Genomic DNA, 20,637 nt, shown 5'->3' on the forward strand with positions numbered 1-20,637 from the left:
TTTATTACTGTTCTGTAACCAAAAGAAGCTAACTCCATCTTCTGATAATAAATAGGGGAATCTCAAGTAAAAAAGCAGAAAACTTTATTCCTTCTGTATCCGTTTTTTCGATATGAATACTAATGCAACTTTCTGTCTAGTTCCGCTGTTGTAATTGAAGGACAATGTTCAATAATGGGAAAGGGTCCAAAAAAAGAGCCTTTAATGGCAGAAAGAAAATATCTTACCATGTCAGGTTGTCAGATATCTGACCCTCCTAAGGCTCGCGTCCTGAACTGTTCTTGCCTCAGATTATGTATGGGAGAAGTAATCCAGGGAGGATGTCTGAGGTTCAGTTTGCTAATAAGGAGAAGGGATGAGGGATCTGCAACCCTTTATTAAACACATCTCCTGTGGCAAATGCTCGGTGTCACCTGCTGAGGAAGGGGTTGAAGCAGTCAGCACCTCTCCTTCTTCAGCCAACTCTGAGGAAGGCTATGTGTGCTCCATGCCAAGACAAAGTGAAAGCTCTGATGGAAATCATCTTCCGAAATTTAACAAAGTTGTGAAAAAGATCCTTTCATTCCTTCAACAAGGGAGAAAATTTTAAACCTTATAAATTCTCAAATACAGTTCTTAAAGCCATTTTGTAAGACAGATCTAAGACAACTACAGAAATTTATTGCAGTAAATGGAACATATTCGTGAATTTCAGCATTACAAATGGGAAAGGTCAAGACCCCCAAATGTACCATTTGTCATCAAGTTTAGCAAATCTAACAATGACTTATTTCATTCTGGTTTACAGTTTCAAATCATTAGGGTAACATCTAACAGTCATTTCAACTTTTCATATACAAATTAGGCCCAGTAGAAAGAGTTACAATCCAGTGGTCCAGAACTTTTTAAGAGGAACTGTAAAAGAACTTGAATTTGGAAGCTGCTGATAATATTAAAAGCATATAAAGTGTAATCTTTCTGAAAAGATCTGCAGATTTAAGGAATATGGAAAGAAATCTTTTAATTGACTCCTACCTCAAAGCTATAAATGCTGGTGGGCAAGACAGAGTGACTTAAAAAGCATTTCTAAAAATCCTGTTAAAGGAATAAATTGTTTCAGCCATTGGGCCTCTTTCTCCCCTTCTGCAGTTTTCTGTGGCAGCACAACTAAGACTGCATAGCTTTCCATGTTTCTTTCAGTTAATGATTAACAGATAAAATATATACGTCAGGTTTAGACGCCATTGATCCTGCTGTAATGCAGAGGATAGGCCAGACAAGTCCTTTTGACTCCAGTCCATTTCCCACACCCGCATTTCCTGTCATACTACAATAATCACCGCATCCCAGCCTGTAGATGCTGGAAGAGTACAGAAAGGTCTGAAGTCTGGTTCCTCAGGCTTCCTGAGTAAAATCCTAAAAGATGTACCAAAAAGCATCTGTGCAGTACATGGGAAGAATTAGTGCCTCAGACTGAGTTTCATAACAGCTTTCTGCTGTGAAAGGACCCATATAAGACAGCAATGGAAATGCTGAAGAGAGGTGCAGCTCTTAATTTCTGACCATTTCTGAATTGCAAGCACATAACTGTTTCCATGGGAAACTTCCTCGAACACCTCCTAAAATTAAGCAACTTATTTATGTGAAAAATGCACACAGGGGTGAGGTATTCCATTAAAACACTGCAGGAAACAATAATGGTATTTCCCCTGCTTTCCTATTCATTTAAGAAAATTTAAGAGCACTCAGGTGTGAGTGGGGAACCCAGGTGCATCTTCATGTACCTGGAGTGCTAAAGTCTGGAGCACAGAGAAGATACGTGGCAGAGTCCAAAGAAGTTACACACCCTGCAGTTCATCTAGGTGGCTGCAAGTCTGGCGCATGTTCCTGCAGGTGCAGGTTGCACCAGATTGTGCAAACAGAAGTGAGAGGGAGAGGCTGTGTTTTTCATTACCTCCCACACAGTAAATAAGCAACGTGTATGATATAATACCTGGATACATTAAAATGTGTAGATGTAATGGATCATAAGATGGTTCTTGTTGGTGCATTAGAGAGTTCCTGTTGAAGCTATAGCTGGGATAAGGGCTTCTTCTGTCCTTGGGCCATCATTTCTTCATGAGCTATACTACATACCAGCATAGCAGTGCTGCAGAATGAATGACTTGGTGATGTCTGTATTCAGAATGGCCTGATTTTATCCATGTGTAGAGAACTTATACTCTCTACAGTCTCTCCTCAAGATTTACGTGATCCAAAAATGTGCCCTTGCCACAAAGTAGGCTAATGATATTTTGGCCTGCATTAGGAGGCATGTTGCCAACTGCTTGAGGGAGGTGATTCTTCCCTTCTACTCAGCAGTGATGAGGCCACACATGAAGAACTGTTTTCAGTTCTGGACATCCCAGTACAAGAGAGACATGGACATACTGGAAAGAGTCCAACAAAGGACCACAAAAATAATGAAAGGACTGGAGCACCTCTCCTATGAGGCTGAGAGAGTGGGGACTGCTCAGCCTGGAGAAGAGAAGGCTAGGGGAGATCTCATCAATATTACAGACCTGTCAGTCCAACCTCGGTGCCAGGAAAGGTCATGGAGAAGATCCCCTCATCGCATACCACAGGATGACCAAGCGATCAGACGCAGTCAGCATGGACTTATGAAAGTCAGTTCCTGTCTGACTAACCTGATCTCCTTCTATGACAAGATGACCAGATTAGTGGACTAAAGAAAGGCTGTGGATGTTGTTTTCCTGGACTTTAGCAAGGCATTCAATACTGTTTCCCACAGCCTTCTCCTGGAGAAAATGTCTGCTTATGGCTTGGGTGGATGTACAGTTCATTGGGCAAAAAACTGTCTAGATGGCGAGGCTCAAAGAGTCATTATGAGTGGAGTTTAATCCAGTTGGTGGCCGATCACCAGTGGCATTCACCAGGGCTCAGTATTGGGACCAGTTTTGTTTAACATTTTTATCAGTGATCTGGATGAGGGGATTAAGCGCACCCTCAGTAAGTTCACAGATCACACCAAGTTGGGTGGGACTGTTGATCTGCTTGAGGGTAGGAAAGCTCTGTGGAGGGGCCTGGATAGGCTAGATAAATGGGCCAAGTCCAAGCACATGACATTCAGCAAGGGCAGGTGTGAGGTCCTATACCTATGTTGTAACAACCCCATGCAGCCGTCTAGGCTTGGGGAAGAGTGGCTGGAAAGTTGCCCAGCAGAAAAGGACCTGGGGCTGTTGGTCAGCAGCCATTTGAACATGAACCAACAGCACGTCCAGGTGGCCAAGAAGACCAATGGTATCCTGGCCACTATCAGAAATAGTGTGGGCAGCAGGATGAGGGATGCGATTATGGCCTTGTACATTGCACTGGTGAGACTACACCTCAAGAACTGTGTTCAGTTTTGGGCTCCTCACTATAAGAAAGGATTTCGAGTTGCTCCAGCATGTGCAGAGAAGAGCAATGAATCCAGTGAAGAGACAAGAAAACAAGACTTACGAGGAGTGCCTAAGGGAACTGGGGCTATTTAGTCTGTAGAAGAGGAGGATGAAGGGAGACCTCATCACTCTCTACGACTACCTAAAAGGAAATTGCAGCAACGAGGATGTCAGTCTCCTTTCTCAGGTGACAAGTGATAGGATGTGGGGAAATGTCCTCAAGTTGCACCAGGGAAGGTTTAGATTGGATATCAGGAAGAGTTTCATCATGGGAAAGTGGTTAGGCATCAGAACAGGTTGCCCAGGGAGTTGGTAGAGTTGCCATCCCTGGAGATATTTAAGAGACATGGATGTGGCACTTAGGGACATGATTTAGTAGTGAACTTTGTAGTGTGGGCTTGATCTTAAATGTCTTTTCCAAACTAAATGATTCTGTGATTGTATATAAATACCAGAAGGGAGGGTACAAAGAAGGCAGAGCCAGGCCCTTTTCAGTGAATTCAGGGAATTGAACTTCTAGGGTGTAATTCATTGCATGTTGAAGTAGGCATACAAAAATAGATCAGATGGACGGTGCCCTAAAAGTGCCTATATAACTGTAAAGGAAACCTGAGGTGACTGGCTTAATTGGAGGCAGCTACAGTGCAGCTGTCTAGTGTTAGGTAAGATGAATCCCAGCCAAGGATTTAATGGACAAGGTGTACTATACTCTATATGTCTGCCCAGCACACTGCTGACAAATGATCTTGTAGGTGCAATGGATAACATACTACCCAGCTGGGGAGGATGGCCTGGATGAGGATCTGAATCAGTGGGTGAGGTATTTTATCGATGTTCAAAACGTTTTTTCTCCAGCGGCAAATGGGCAACGAGGTCTCAGAAGGACTCAGCTCTGAGCCAGCTGCAGAAATTGTTTCTTGGTGTGTAGTGAGACATGCAGCCAGTTCTAACAGGCTGTTTTTAGATCATGGACATATCTGCCAGCACAGATAAGGAGCTGCCTGCCAATTCCAAACATATACACACGACATTTACTCAATCACACACAAACATAAACAAGCAAATAAACAACCTCCCCCTCCCATAAACTAATCAAGCTTTTTCTCCTTCAGATGGAAAAGGAAGAAAGAAACAGCCTGCTATTGTTTCGTTTTGTTTTTAATTCTTTTCTATTTTTAAATATGAGGAGGGGCTCAGATAGTATATTGATGCTGGAGCCATTTAGATACATAAATAAACAAAAATATGCAGATATGGGAGTTAGTTTAGCCTTATCTGCAAAAGAAAAATAAACAGAAATATAATCATAAAACTTTTGCCAGCTTTGTTAAATGAGATTGGAATGCATCCATTATATGAGGGCCTTCAATCTTCACACTATGAATCAACAAAATCAATGGATGTTGGGCATAATTGGCCAAATTGATTGTATGTTAAAACAGATTTAATTACATCATTGTCATTATAGTAGGGATAAATCTGGCTATGTCTTTAACGTGTCAGTCTTTCTGTAGAAATTTAGGAGTTTGGGAAGTAATTGGAGAGTGACCGTGTTTAAGAATCAGATTAATGATTGTTTTGATTTGATAAGCCTGGCCCTATTTTTACTGCCTTGAAACTTTCTCTGTTCTGTTGAGGAACCTTCAGAATTTAATTTAAATTAATTGATGAAAAAGTGCCCTGGAACTTTCAGTGAGCATTCAAGTAGTGGAAAAAAAGTGATTTTTTATGATGACATAACAGATCTAAATCTGTCTTCTGATTCATTCCAGACATAGTTGGGCATAATACCGGAGATGTTAGAGTATTTAGAAGATAGTGCTGCCAGAGAATGTACCATAAATACAAAAGAGAATAATTAAATTAGATCATCTCAGGAAGAACATTCTACTCGAAGACCAGAATGCATGTACAGAATGCATGTCAGCGATTCAGGTGTCATTTGAATTCAGTGAAACTTCATACAAACTGATTTCAGTGAAGCTAGTCCTGAGAGTAAGTTACTCTCATGCAGAAATAGGTTCACAGAGTCACTGATTTATTTATTTATTTATTTATTTGTCTGACCTGAAGCCACCTGGAGGCAGCTGGGTGCAATAAGAATAAACCAACCATTTTATTTCTTTTATTATATGTGGTTCGGTGGCTGAGTCAGGAGACTGGAGTCCTCTTTTCACTTCAGATGTAACACTGAAAAAGGCATTTTGCCATTGTGTGCCACAGTTTCCTTATTCACGGGTACCAATAGCAGTGCATAACAATTTTGAAAAGAACTTTAAGATTTGCAGATTAAAGCACAAGAGTGAAAAGCCTGTTTATTATTTTCATTGTCAGAAGTCACCAAATTCAGGTTGTAGTGAGTTTTTCAGTACTTATACAAAGCCTTGCCTAATTGGTATTTTGGGGGTTAAAAATAATGTCATGTAACACTCAAAAATATAGTTTTCAAGATGAGCCAAATGGCATTATGTTGAACAGCACATCTGAAGTAATTCATTATTTTTTTTGCTCTTTTTTTTTTTTTTAAATGGATATCCTGAAAAACTGTGACATTGATTATGTTTTATTGATTTTGTTTATGTTGTGAGTGTCTACATCTCTGGCTTTCACTGAATAAAATTTCATAAGCTTTGGGCAAATCTTTTGTAAGGCCACCATACAGCAGCAAAATTGTTGGGAACTCCTACCTGCAGAGTGGGATTCAGTTCCAGAGTAAGACCTTGAAATTCATGTCTCCATGTGAAATAGAGATCTGTGCTGCTGTTAAAGTCAATGGAGGTCTAGTTAAAACAGGCAGCAGTACCTCCAGAATAACCTGACCAACTAGTGGAGACTGGTTTCAGTCATCTAAACAGAGGTATCTAGCATCAGTTTTAGGTGATGTGAACTTGGCCTGTAGCAGTCATTTAAGAAAAGAGTGGATCTCCTCTAAGTCCTTTGTCATCCCTCTTTGCCAAATGTAGATGTATTAGACATGCTGGAGTATCCAGTGGCACTGCTAGGGATTGGTAGGGAATGATGGCAAGGCAGCTGTATGCCTCTCTCCAGGCTTCATTTAGTCACCCTCACGTATACTCCTAGTGCCTTTTCAGGTGGTAGAAGGTACCTAAGACCCCTGTGTGGTGCTAGCAAATGTAGTTAAAGCCAGGAGACAAACAGTGCCCTCTAGAGTGGCAGCTGAAAGCCAGCAGGATCCCCTGAGAACTAGCTGGAGCTACCCTTTGCATTTACTAGATCTGTATCGATTATAATGGAAGGACATCTAGTTCACATGAAGTTGTCTAAATTTGAACAGGTTAGTTCTGAGCTGAATCTGACTTTTTCTATTTCTTCTATTTTGACTGGACATTATTCTAACTAGCAAGTAATGATTTTCTAAAATATGCTCTAAAATATGCTTCATTTCCTGTTATAACACATTCTATGTTCTTTTTCTGAATACTTTTTTGCTTATTGTTCTTTAATAGCATACTCTCCAAAGATCACCTTCAAGTATAGCAAAATGAACTGCACCAGTGTCTGCCAGGGAAAGAAAACATGACACAAAGAGTCTGTTTGACTGGAGGTTCGTTTACTGTTCCGCACTGAAACTGGGCAGTGCAGAAGGGCCAACAAATATCAGAAATGCTTGTGTATTAAGATAGTATAGTATCAAGTTTGAACAAAATATGAATTGTAATATGCAAATAAGGCATTAGGCAGATAATATAGTGTTATGAAAATACTCAGGACACATCTCTGCTTCATCTGTCTGGAAATGAGAACAGGTGGAAACAGTCTTTTCTGTTACCCTCTGTGAGCATGCTGCAGTACTGTCCAAGTAGGCATTGGCAGTAGGAATTCCGGTACGGAGAGCTAAATCTGTTGAATAAAATTTTGCAACAAGTTCTTTCTGGGGTAAATTGACTTCATCTTTCTCTTGGTCACAGCACTTCCCAGCGCAAGAAAGCAGTAGAGGATTATTTACTCCAGTGACAGATAACACCAGTGGAATTTTATTGGGTAAGGACTGCAAGATCTGATGCATGGTACAAACTCAACAGATCTCTACAGGAGGAAGCCCTGTAATTCACTGGAGATGGCAGGGAAGGCTTGCTTGGCATTACAAGAATTTTTGGAAAAGCCTTTTTCTTATGCAGTGAATCATTGGAATTTAAATGTGCTACCTGATCACCTTCCAAAATGTCCAAGGAACACAGATGGGGAAGTCTCTTCTTTTTAAAAAAGTTTGATATTTCTATACCAGGTGCTTGGTTGGTGTGGTGCAGGAATTGGTTTCACTTTTTCATTTTTAGGACTTTCTTCTTGGTTTTATTTGCATGCATTTGTGAGATATGCAAATAAATTGAATGGGAACAAATAAAGCAGTTAAATGCTTAGTGTCATTAAAGCTATTACTTTACAGGTAAGATGCAAATTTGTAAAGCTAAGTGTATTTGCAGTAAAGGTCAGGACTTTCCAAAGGCATCTGTGTGATTTGGCTGCCGTATTTTCAGAGTTCCATAAAGAAACAAACAAATGCAAACTTCATAAAGTGATTTATAGTAACTTTCAAAGTGTTGTTCATATATCCTTCCCTGGTAGTAGCCAGGCAAGTTTTCACCACCAATTCTGAACTTTGTAAGTCCTTACTGCTACTCTGGGCTCTGTAACACAGTTCACGTGGACTGCCAGAGCCATTGCAGCTCCACCTCCATCTCCCCTGATTTTGATGTACCAGCTGCAATAATATTTCAAGTCAATCCCTGATTAGTTATGGGAAGGTCAGCTATTTCTGACTGGCCTCGCCCAGACAGAGAAACAGAATGAAGCTCTGCCATCAGTGTCCTAAAATAGATGGCCCTTTTCATCTGTCAGTCTTGAGTCAGCCACATGGAACACAAATTAGGAGACACAAATTAGCTCACAGGGCATTGGGAAACACAGGGAGAAAGTCAAGCAAGGAGGAGCTTCTTCAGACATGAGCTGTATTCTCCAAACTTTCTAGTCACTCGCACAATAATTTTCTTTAGTTTACTATTTCTTCTTAAGTAATTTTAAAAAATACTTGCTTTTTTTTAAGATAACTTTGATAATGAAACTGAGTGTAGGAATATTTTTTGGAGGTTTCTTTGCAGCTCTAGGGGTTTTGCTTTTTTTGGTGGCGTTTGGAACTGATTATTGGCTTCTTGCTACAGAAATAGGAAAATGTTCAAAAGCACCTGAGGATGTTGGGGTTAGTATGGATTTTTATTTATAATGGGAATTATATATTGGTTGTTTCATGGGTGTATTTATTTTGTAAAAAAATTACTTCTGTAGGAACTTTTGATCATGTTCATTTTGACCTTCTGGAGGTCTGCTGCTTCAAAATAGGGCTACTTCAAAACCGTTTTTAAGCAGTTATTATCAACTCCAAAAATAATTTGTCTTTTGTGATACTACTTTTGTGATATAATAGTCTTTCAAAGGAACTGTAACTGTATAGATATACTATAGCTAACCTATATTCTGACAGTCTACAGTTTATTGTGATGGTGTTATTTTTTACTTAAACATTTAATTTCACGTGAACTTGATTTTTTCAGGTAGCTGAAAAAGGGTATGATAATAGCTTTTTATTTATTTATTTATTTTTATTTTTTATTTCCATAGGGAGAGAAGGCCACTTTCCATCATGAAGGTTTCTTCTGGAGGTGCTGGTTTAGTGGAAAAGTAGGAGAACATAACTCCAGCATGTGGAAGTTCTGGTACAGTAAGTAACTCTTTTCCTTTGTTGTTATCTACAGTAGCTTGATTTCAAAGCTGTTTTTTTTTTTTCTGTTGTTGTTGTTCTTGATATTTTATTTTTTTTTGAGTGATTGTGAATCACTCAGTTTCATTTGGCTTCTTTGTTTCTTCAGCAGTCTTTAAATAAATTCAAAAGTGACAAACACTTTTGTAATTTGTACTAAAGGAATCCCCAGGACAAAAACATACATGTTTAAATATCAGTCTATTCTTGAAGTGTTATGTTACTCTTCTCCTTTGTTACTCTTCTCCTATGAAGACAGGCTGAGAGAGCTGGGGCTGTTCAGCCTGAAGAAGAGAAGGCTCAAGGATGACCTTATTGCAGCTTTTCAGTACCTAAAGGACACTTGTAGAAAAGATGGAGAACAACTTTTTGCTCAGGCGGACAATGACAGGGCATGGGGGAATGGTTTTAAACTAAAAGAGGGGAGATTTAGATTAGATGTTAGGAGGAAATTCTTCCCTCAGAGGGTGGTGAGGCCCTGGCACAGGTTGCCCAGAGAAGCTGTGGATGCCCCATCCCTGGAGGTGTTCAAGGCCGGGCAGGATGGGACTTTGAGCAACCTGGTCTAGCAGAAGGTGTCCCTACCAATGGCAAGGGGTCTGGAACTGGGTGATCTTTAAGGTCCCTTCCAACCCAAACTGCTCTGTGATTCTAGGATATAGTTCTATGTTATACCTGACCTGTTAAGTCTGAGTCCATTCTTATCAGGACAGTCTTTTGCTTTGTGTTGTTAACAGATTGTTTATGTCTGTAACATTGGAAAAAGAGCCTTGTGGTTAGGATGGTCTGTGAGTTTTTGCCTGCACTATTTCTCCAGCTAGTTCTACGAGTAGCTTAAGGAAGACATGAGCAATTCCATGGTGAGAATAGTGTCGTACACATCCTCTCCAGAAAAATCCCTCTTCTAATTGCGTGGATGACCTGTTTTCTTTCACTACATGCCAGGATTCTGGAAGATAGTGAGTTTTTTGCCAGCACATTTTCCAGTGAAGAAGAAACTGAGCAAAACTTCTACTGTGTTTGACCCTACTCGTGATATACAAAGCTCCTTCTCCTTATCGCAAGATTTCCACAATTCTTGTGAAAAGCAGGTGCCATCATACCATTTTGACTTCGATATCCATATTTTTCTAAATATGTTGCTTGGTCTTAGGTGGCAAATGTAATATTCACTGTAATTTCCCCTTGTTCTTTATCTGGATAATTCTGCAGTCAGGAATATGAAATCTGAATGTGATTTAAACTATAGAAAGCCTTTACCCTTTGCAAAGAAGAAGGTCATCACCATCACCTTTTTACAGGCATTTAATAAAAAGGGTGAAATAACACTTCTCTGGAGATATTGATTCCATAGAATGAACTCATAGTTGTTGAGACTGTAAAATTTCTGAAGATGCTCGGTATTTGTCATTATCTTTTCACAAGAGAAAAATTAATTTCCTGTTTTTGTTGTTGTTTTATTTGCTCGTTTGTTTGTTTTGGTGGGATATGCAGTAATGAGACAGAAATAATTAACCTTCACAAGAGAAAAGAACATATTCATATAAAAGCATACATAGGCATTGCATATAAATTGCAGTGTACCAGATCCTGCTCTCAAGAGAGGCTTCTTTACTGTTCCCGTAGTACAAATCTGAGCTGCCATTTAAGGAATATCCTTGGCTGGATATCAAGGCTGGTATCTCTTACCAACGCAAAATCCACTGTAGGGCTACTGCCTGGGAAGGAACCTGGAATCTTGACCTATGAAACTCAGTTTACCTATTTGAAAAACAGGCATAAAATATTTTATTTCTAAGGCATGATAATATTAATCTTTTTCTCTCTTTTTCTTTTAGCCAACCAGTCACCTTCTAAGAACTGTACACATGCTTACCTCTCACCATTTCCTCATATCCGAGATGAACACAACTCAACCTCCTATGACTCTGCAGTCAGTAAGTAATTTTTTGGCTGCAAATGGATACAATGCCTATAGTTTCAAGAAAACAATTTGGATGCTTCAGTACAAAACAGCATTATCACTCCAAACAGTTTAATTTATAGAGTTTTGGTGTTTCATACTTCTCATACTTTTACAACATGCATATTTAAGACACTATTTAGCAAAGCACTTAAATGAATGCGTAGCTTTAAGTATGATGGCAGAATGGAAATCATTTCTAAAAACAGAAACATTTCTTTTTAGTGCTTTATTTTTTTTTTTTTCCTACAGAAAAAGTGTCTTCCTTGGGCTGAATGTATTAAACAAATACTTCTCATATATCCCAATTAAACTGTTTCTTGTTAAATAAATAACCACATGTGGAATTATATTGTATTTTTACTTTATGAGAAGGGAAAAGAGGGGCCTTGATACTGTCTAAGTTTATTCAACTAACTCAGATATACTGCACCAAGTGCTGGAGGTGCCAGCTTCTCTCCACTGACACTATAGGAAGCTGCAGCACTAAAATTACCCTGAACAGTGCGTGCCATACATGAATAATGTAGACCAAGAGTGTGGCAATGTGCAATCTTGTTTTGTAAATTAAGTTCTTTTTGAAAAAATATGTATGTTCTATAATATTTCAAAATACTTGATATCTTAAACTGAGATATTAACACCGAGAAACTATAGTGTAGTAACAGACATACATATGTATATGTAAAATACACAGAATCGAAAACCTTATACTTGAATAATGCCTGGAAAGCTCTGTTTTTACTACTCCACTTAAAAAATTGGTCACATTTCATCAGATCAAGGGCTTTATGCAAATGTATTTGAAAATATTGCTTCTGATGCCTATTTCATATGACTTTTTAAATAACCTGTGATATGTGGATGCTGCATGTCTCTGAGCCTGCTGACTTAATGACTTAAGTGATCCCTGAAGCTGTAATTATACCTTTGCTGACTTTGAAGTGTCTTCAGAATCCATGTTTTATGCTACAGACATGAAAAAGAAGTTGGACTGGTAACAGTTCTGTTAATCTTCAGAAATTATGAACTGTTTGTCCAGGAAGAATTCATACCTCATCCTTCAGAGTCAGAGATCTAATCTGTAACTTCGAAGCACATCTAGAACAGTTTATCTTTCCATTTGAAAGTGACGAGTCATCTGCTCCTAATAATCTAGACAGAGTTTGTATTCCACCATTCACTCATACATTCACAAAAGATCTTCAAATCATATTGCATGATTACACAGAAATGGACAAACAAAGAATAAAGAAAGGAGAAGGAATATCATCAAAAGTTTAATTAATTTCAGTTAATGTTTGCCAAAAGAACCACTGCTCAAATATAATTTTCCTATCTATATTTTATATTACAAGATTAAAAATAGACAGAACTGTACTATAGATGCTGGCCCAGGTAGAGTATATTCAGAGCCATTCCTGCTGTATAAATAGATACAGTTGGATTGCTTTGGAGCTCATTAAAACTGGAGAATTTTTTTTTTTTTTAATGCCACCAGTTCATTTTCAGCATCTAGAGCAGGTATACTTGTTCAAGAATCTTCCACAACTTATTATTAAGAAGGTTATATCATCATCTCTTCTGTTAGTTCAAAATTCATTCCTCTTCTATTGTACTTTGACAGTCCTGCCTGTGATATTTGGCAAACAGGCTTTTAAAACCTCACTGAATCTGCATTTACTAAATTAAGAAATACTAGAAAGTTGTTTTCTTTGATTCACAGTGGAGGAAATGCTTCTCTGAATTAGTCAGTGGAGAAAGCCCTCCATCTGATTTCATGCAAAAAAAAAAATTATATATATATTTTGTCAGCTATTTGTACATCCACTTGGCTGTATCTAATACTTTCTGTCAACAAAACATAGAACAAAAGGGCACTACTGAAAGATTAGGATTCTTGTTCCTTTTTTTGCTTCTGCTACTGTATCTTGATACAATATTTCCTTTTTCATGTCTTATAGTCTTCTCAAAACATTCACTTTGGGGGATAAAAAAAAAATCCACCACTCTTGGTCTTTTCAGAAAGATTTTTCACCAAGTTTTTCGTGAGACCCCCAAGTCTTATTTTAATTAGGAATGGATAAGAAATACTATGTCATCTGAAAAATAGTTTGCTGAAAAATAAACAGTTGAATAAAAAGCTTTAAACTTCATTAGAGAAATCAGGTGTATATGCACAACACAATTTTCTAAAAATCTCTAGCTTCATGTTAACAGAACTGTTACTTTCTGAACAAACAAAGGCATGCACCTTCTTTTACGAACAGTTCGGCTTAAGAGAATATGAGAACTTGTCAGAGCGGATTGGATTTAATTACAGACACTAGTGAAAATACAACTGTGGTTTGTAGTTGGAGTGCCATGTTACCATCCAGTTAGGATAGCTCAGGCAAAAATCAGTTTCCTGAGGACTATAAAATCTCTGATGATTTTTGAGTGGAGTGACTGAACCAAGTCCTCTGTTGACATAACTCCTTTGGCTTTAGTATCAGTAAGAATTTGCTTCAGAGTTTTTCTGGGCCATGGCCATAATTCAAAAAAGGTTTGATCTATCCTTTATTTATATTTTTTCATGTGTTGATTTTAAAGTGTTTGATAGTTCCCAAAAACCTCAAAATCTGAAGACCTTGAAGTTTATTAGTGTGTTAATCTGCTTTACACAAAAGGCCTGGTTCATCCTCCTGTGGAAACCTAGACTATGAGTTCTTGCTGTGAAGAGTTGTAGCCTTAGATGGAAATGTGAAGACAGAAAAGCCTACAGTGGTGCTTACATTGGGGATTCAAATGCATGTTTTATTGTCTCAGATTTCCTTTCATCGTTACTGTCAGATACATGATCAGCTTGGAAGGGTGAGATGGTACTGTTTTGAAATTGCAGCTTTCTGTATCTTAATCACAAGTATTATGGCTTTGTTCATTCATTGTTTTTGTTAAGCATTTTGGTGGATCACCTACCTGCAGTGTAAAGTGCAGTCTACAGCTCTGCTAGCCATCATTTATAGTTATGCACTTAAATAATTTTGCAGGCCATGTCATTTATCTTAACCTGAAATAGACATCTAAATGAAGTCAGGGAAGCCTGACTCTAGTGACTTTCTGTGATGTTACAATGTTTTATAGTGACAGCTATTACAATGTGCAGCTATTAAGAGGACAGACAGCACCTCATTGTGTCACCAGCAGATTCATTTATATGATGATTCACAAACATATGTGCAACAGACTACAAGCTAGGTATAATAATTAAAAAAAAAATAGCCCATAGAGTAAAAGTACCAGAAGAGTGACCTTTTATTTATTTTATTCTAAATATTTTATTCTAAAATAAGCATACTTATATATACATTTTTATAATTATAATTATATTAAATAATAATTCATTGCAAGCTAGATTAATTCATGGTATCGCATCACATTACTTAACATTGATATTCAAGGGCTATCATACTTTTATAAAACTCTTTTACTGTACAAAGTCCTTACTCATACAAATAGTCCCATATTGCAACAGTGAGATAATTCCTAAGAAAAAGAAGTATAGGATCTATCACTTAGTCAAGTCATCAATTAAAAAAAAAAAAAAAAAAGTTTATTTGGAAATATGCAGTAGTTTCTTAACTGTTGTAAATTGCCCCAGCACCTTTTGAGGTTAAATTGGAAGCAATTTAATGGGGCTGCACTGACACATCAGTTTAATACTCTGATTTGTAGCTGCTAGTACTTTTTTTCCTGACCATTTGTATCTTATTTTGTCCAGTACTGGGCACATTGCCAACATTTGAAGTAGTGCCTAATATAATGTGGAATACAGAATGTTTATAGGACTGAAGAGAAGTTCTGGTTCAGCAACTGTTACATCTAAATTGGTGTGATCAAATTTATTGGCAGGTTTGTTGCTGGGCTGAAATTAACCTAAAGTAATCTAGGAAATATCAGCAATGAAATCTGAAAATAATAACTGTATAGTGAGATGCTAGAATTAGCCTATTTTTAGGGCAAAAAATGCTGTTATGTAATACGGTCACATAATTGCCCATGAGAGGTTGTAATACAGTACATTTACTAAGGGAGAACTCCCCAGCCACTAAGCAGTGATAAAGCAAGAAGTATTTAAAAAAGCAATGTATTCATAATGTGAATATTGTATTTATTTTACTGTTAAGGTTATTTGAAAAAAAAAAAGATTATTACTACTAAGGGATAATAAAGGTTACTGAGTGAAACTGATAAAAGTTTTGCAAGGTTTATTGTGTTGCTAGATGTGTCTCAGGTGCTGCTGCTGAGAGCTGTGATCACATTTGCAGTTGTTTATCTGCAGAGAAGATACTTCAGATATAGAACAGTTCAGGCACTTTACCTTTCATCATATTTTATATTGGGAGTGACATTTTGATACCTCTTGTCAAAATCGTTTTGATATCACTTACATTAAATAGAGAGGTAAAAAAGATATTCTGAAATGCACTATTTAGCCAAATCACAGGAAAGGTTCACTTTAGGACCTGAGTTTGTGGGTGAAAATTCACGACAACTTTTCCAAGTCATTTTAATGATTCTTTGTAATGTTTATGAATCACTGTACTCACACACGCTTCAAAAAGATTTTCAGCTTTGTAGGACTTAATAATTCTTGTTCGATATTAAGTGATTGTTTTTTTGTTGGTGGTGGTGGGTTTTTTTTGTTTGTTTTTGTAGGCCATAGGAAATGTATGAGCCAAGTCTTTTACATGGCTAAGATTTTGAAGGACTTGAAGTTGGCAAGGGCAATAAAATATGTGGTGTGGTTTCATGAGTTTGGTGTTAACATCTCTAGTTTTAGATGGGTGTTACATTGTATCCTTAGCTAACCTGTTCCTGAATAGCCCATTATGGAGGTTTTGAGGTGTGCATTGCTACTACATAAAAAGTGTGTCTTTTAGGTGACATAATTGTGTAACCATGTCAAATATATTATTACTTATTTTCCATATCATGCACCAGTAACATCTTAAAACATGAAACTCTGGTGTCAGTTTCTAAACAGGTTTGGGATCTACTATACAAGAAAATGGGGCTTTCGGTACTTTTCAGCGACTTATTCAAAATTCAGTCCCTTACTTAAAATGTGATACTTCAGCTACTTTTCAAATGATGCAGAAGTCTCCAGAGGAATCTAAGTTAGTTAGTTAATCTAAGTTTCTCTTTTGGGAGAAAAGCAGGTGGAAAGGCAAAATCACAGGTCACGCAATTTGAAAGGAATATAATTCAGCTGCAATATTCTCATGGTATATAGACTGAGTGGTGCAGAGCTCAAAGACAAGCATTCTGGCTGTACTCCTGTTTTTCCTCTAAGTACTATTTTATTTTTAGGCCTGCCTGTCACTACCAAAACAAATGTTGTACCCTGATGAAGGGATGGCTTACCAAGACAAGTTACAGAACCCTCTGTTTAGCACTCTTGCAACATAGAGCAATGATATCTAAGGTTAACACTGCAGATAGGTTTACCTCAGACTCTGCAGTAGTGCTTGTACTTTATTTCTTCCACTGCAGGAAATACTTGGAATAACGCAAGTACTTGAGGTAGCTAATTCTGACATATCTGTGAGGTTCATTTACTTAGCGCCTGCTGCCTTTGAAGAGGCAAGGGTGTTCCTTGTTTGGACCAGAACATCTTATGAACTTGCTTCAATGGGACTTGAAATGGTGCAAACTTCTCTTAACATCTTGTGTACGTACACTGAACCACAGCTGAAACAGACTGCTTGGATCACAGTGTCATCCCTTTTCATGGGTTATAAAGAAGCATAATTCAAAGCAGCATCTTCTGTTGTTTTTTATCTGTCAAAGTTCTCCTCAATCCTAGAGCAGCAGAGTCTTTGACTTAAGAATTTCATCCTTAGGTAGGTTTATTTCAACCACCTCTCTTGTGTTCATCTGTTGATGCCAGCTAAGCTAGTGACTGCAATAGGGCTGCACTATAATTTTGAATGGTTAGCTCCACAGGAAGTGATCTTGCCCATCTAAACAGAGAAGGTAGGAGATGTGGTCTGGGTAAAAATGGTCTGAATATGAAATAAGTGAAGTCTTCTCTGTAGAAGAATGGTTGCATTTTAATTCCATTATTAAATAAAAAGTCTAGATGCTCTTAGGGTGTTTACTTGGACTTGTGCCACAAATGGCCTTAATGACTTCCTGTCTTGTAGATTAGAAGGGGTAAGCATTTGCGTGAAAAGTCACAAATTTGAGAGCACTGAAGGCTTTTTACCTGTCTTCTCTATTTTCTAATTGAAGTTTAATGATGGAGTTAGCTAGATAAACAAGTATTAGGATCATCAGAATATCTCCATGATTGTCTAGAGAAAATAATTATGTATAGAGGAATACAGTGGAAGCTTATTTCAGGTGATAGGTAAGTCAAATCAGTATTTCACATATAATGCATAAAACAGTTATGCTGTTGGAGCAGAGAAACAAATTTTCTCTTGTATAGTCACAGAGAGGTTTAAACAGATTTTCATCAGGTACATTTGTACTCCATTTATGTTTAGTTTTCAGGAATACTTGAGGAAATCAAGCTTTTCTGGTAAAAGTTCACTAAAAGCCATCTTCAAAGTTCCTGTATAAAGAATATATAATGAAGCTGCACACTAATTTCATAATGCTGGAGAAGCTTGTGTCCTCATCCATTCAGAAAATAGATACACTGCTATATAATTTCAGTGACTGACCATAATGATATTGAAGTAAGTTTTTTCAAGGTCCATTTTGGCCAATGTGTCCTATTATGTAGCATGACTTTGAAGTACCTTGGGCCATCCATGTAAAGGAGTTGGGTGGTTATAGGCTGATTTAGCAGTATTAGGTTTTAAATGAGGAAGTAATGTCCCATGGACTTGGGGACTGCGATGAAGCTTAGCAAAGTAGACCCATGAGTAAAATAATATGAAATTGCTTCAAATACCCAAGACCGAAGGACTTGAGAGATTTACCTTTCTAGGTCTCCATTCACTGTCCATTTGCATTAAGTGAATCATTTAACAATGTGTTTAACTTTAAACAGGTGCCTCAATCCCGTAAGAATTAGAGTACTTAAAGCAGAACACACACTTAACTGATTTGCTGAACCACAGCCTTATCTTTTACCTACTATTTTCATATTTATTTGTTTATGTGGAAGGAAACCTTGTATTGGATATGAACCAAAACACAGTTTTAGCCCTTCTGCCAACTACTTTCAGACACATTCATCTTCCCTGTGCCCAAATCTGCTGATCATTGTGGCAGAAAATTATGTCTGTGAATCTTTGCCTGGATTAAAAAGGTTGTTATTTAAAAAGTGTGTCTAATGTGATGTGGTGAATGTGATCTAGCTAATACATTTACAGGGCTGAGGTAGGCAAGATGATGTGTACTTTAACATGAGTTAAGCTGGTCAAGTTGAAAACCATAAATTTTTGAAACACATTAGTAGGAAACACAAACTGATAATGTCTAGTGCACCTTCAGTCTTTAGATGAGAGCAAACCAGAATTATTCCAGAATAGCTGGCTTTCGCAGCCTGAATGGATTTGAAACTTTCAGGAGTTGAACCAGTATAATAGTTGCTTAGCTGTGTTTTGCTATAACAGTAAGTAGGTGCTGTCAAATGATAAGTGGCAGTTTCTTTTGTGACTCACTTTTTCTGACATGCCAGCTGGCTTATATGCTTTCTCTCAGTTGGGTGGAAATGTTTTTCACTGACTGAATTGTCAGTGCTTCAAGATTTTCAGATCTGACGATGGAGATCTTTGCAACTCATAATTTTACTAATGGGTTGTGTTAATGTACCAATTTTTAAATTCATGGGAGAAATTTATGTCACTCTTGTAGCATTTGTAAAATGATGACTTTGTTAAATGGATGTGCAATTAACCAGCTAAAAAATAATTGTTAGAAAGACTCTTTTGGCCAGAGTATGTCACAAAACTCTCGGCTCATTTATCACCAGCTGCATCCATTAATTCAGCACTGTTTGGCACTGTCTAACAGGGACTTCTGAAACATCACATTTTAAATTTAATAAAATACAGAGAGCATTAGAGCAGGAATAGGCTGGTTTTAAAAAAAATGTTTTTCAGTTTACATTTTTGAGTTGCACTTCTTTCCTGCTTAAATTTCCTTGTATTGAATATGACTATATGTAAGGAGAATTATCCACTAGTCAATTATAGAGAACTTAAAGATTGCTTTTGGTGAGAGGTTCTGACCACTAACAATGTCAAAATGTTAGAATTCTCTGCTTCTCCCAGTCAATTTTGGTAAAAAAATAATCCAGTCAGTCCAGTCATTTACTCCAAAATATCATTGCTACAGCTTTGGTGCACCATTTTCTAAAGTGCATAAATTTGCTATGTTGCAAGTCACTGTCTAAATATTAAGCATATGGATTTCATTCATGGTAACTTACATCTTATTTTCCATGATCGTTGGATAAGAACTGTGGTCCAAACCTACTTTGATCCACATGATATATAATGTGCATACACAATGGAATGAATGTTTGGTTTGTTAATAAGGAAAGTGAAAAGAGAAGAGGAAAGGAAAAAGTTTTGTTAGCCAAATATGTCACTTGTTTAAGTTCTAAAAAGTGTTGTGTGCTTTTTTCCTTCTTCCCTTTCTGCAGTTTATCGAGGTTTCTGGACAGTTCTTATGCTCCTGGGAGTGCTCACTATTGTGGTGGCTAGTTTCTTCATCATCTGTGCAGCTCCTTTTGCCAGCCACGTTCTGTACAAAGCAGGAGGAGGCTTTTACATCATTGCTGGTGGGTATACTGTTTGCTCAGTCAATTAAAGCTGTTAGAATAGAAAAGATACAAGGTATTTCACCCCATTTTCTGTGACAAAAAAAATAAATTATATTAATCATGGGTAAAAGAAAGAAAAAGTGCATGTCTCTGTCCTTTGGCTTTTGGAGCGCCTGCCTTGGCGACAATTCTTTCCACAGTTATATAGTCATGAAGCCATTCAAAAAGCTACCATTTGATTAAGATAGAAACAACAACAAAAAAAGTCTAGGACCATTCATGGAATCACTTTGCAATTTCAAACTAATTATTTAGCAGGAAAAGGAATGCATATTTAGGGATGCTGCCTTGAAGGACTCTCAAGGGCTTTAGCTAAGAAGAGTTTTTTTAATCAGTGGCACAAAAGCAATGAAGATGGTAATGGTAGACTCTAAAGAAGTTGCAAGGCACAGCACATTCACATGACAAGAATAGGAGACATTTTTTGTATGTGATTGGAACGCACAAAATAGTTGTCAAATATGAGTAAGTGGAAGCTCTAAACCTCTGTGAATGAAACATAGTTAATAACTGAATTACCTCTTTCCTCATAACCCACATCCTCATTTAGGTTGGAAAAGACCACCAAGATCATCTAGTCCAACATTTAACCTACTACTGACAAGTCCACCACTAAATCATGCTACTAAGTTCTATGCGTTTCTTGAAGACCTCC

At 37.5% G+C, this 20,637-nt stretch overlaps 1 protein-coding gene across 3 annotated transcripts in view; it reads left to right on the forward strand.

The window, feature by feature from the left end:
• TMEM182 (transmembrane protein 182) overlaps positions 1 to 20,637 on the forward strand; it is a 49,238-nt gene that overhangs the window by 15,897 nt on the left and 12,704 nt on the right. Inside the window, exons 1-4 of one of the 3 annotated variants that reach the window (XM_080603660.1) lie at positions 7,407 to 7,421; positions 9,054 to 9,153; positions 11,031 to 11,129; positions 19,803 to 19,940. In XM_080603660.1, the coding sequence (XP_080459786.1) occupies positions 9,135 to 9,153; positions 11,031 to 11,129; positions 19,803 to 19,940 (256 nt within the window). In that variant the 5' untranslated portion in view covers positions 7,407 to 7,421; positions 9,054 to 9,134. Of the gene's footprint in view, positions 1 to 7,406; positions 7,422 to 8,289; positions 8,635 to 9,053; positions 9,154 to 11,030; positions 11,130 to 19,802; positions 19,941 to 20,637 lie in introns of those variants that run through there. The other 2 variants (XM_080603658.1, XM_080603659.1) reach the window with 2 other exon arrangements.

Source organism: Anser brachyrhynchus (assembly GCF_964034855.1).
Source record: "Anser brachyrhynchus genome assembly, chromosome: 1".
Taxonomy (NCBI): domain Eukaryota; kingdom Metazoa; phylum Chordata; class Aves; order Anseriformes; family Anatidae; genus Anser; species Anser brachyrhynchus.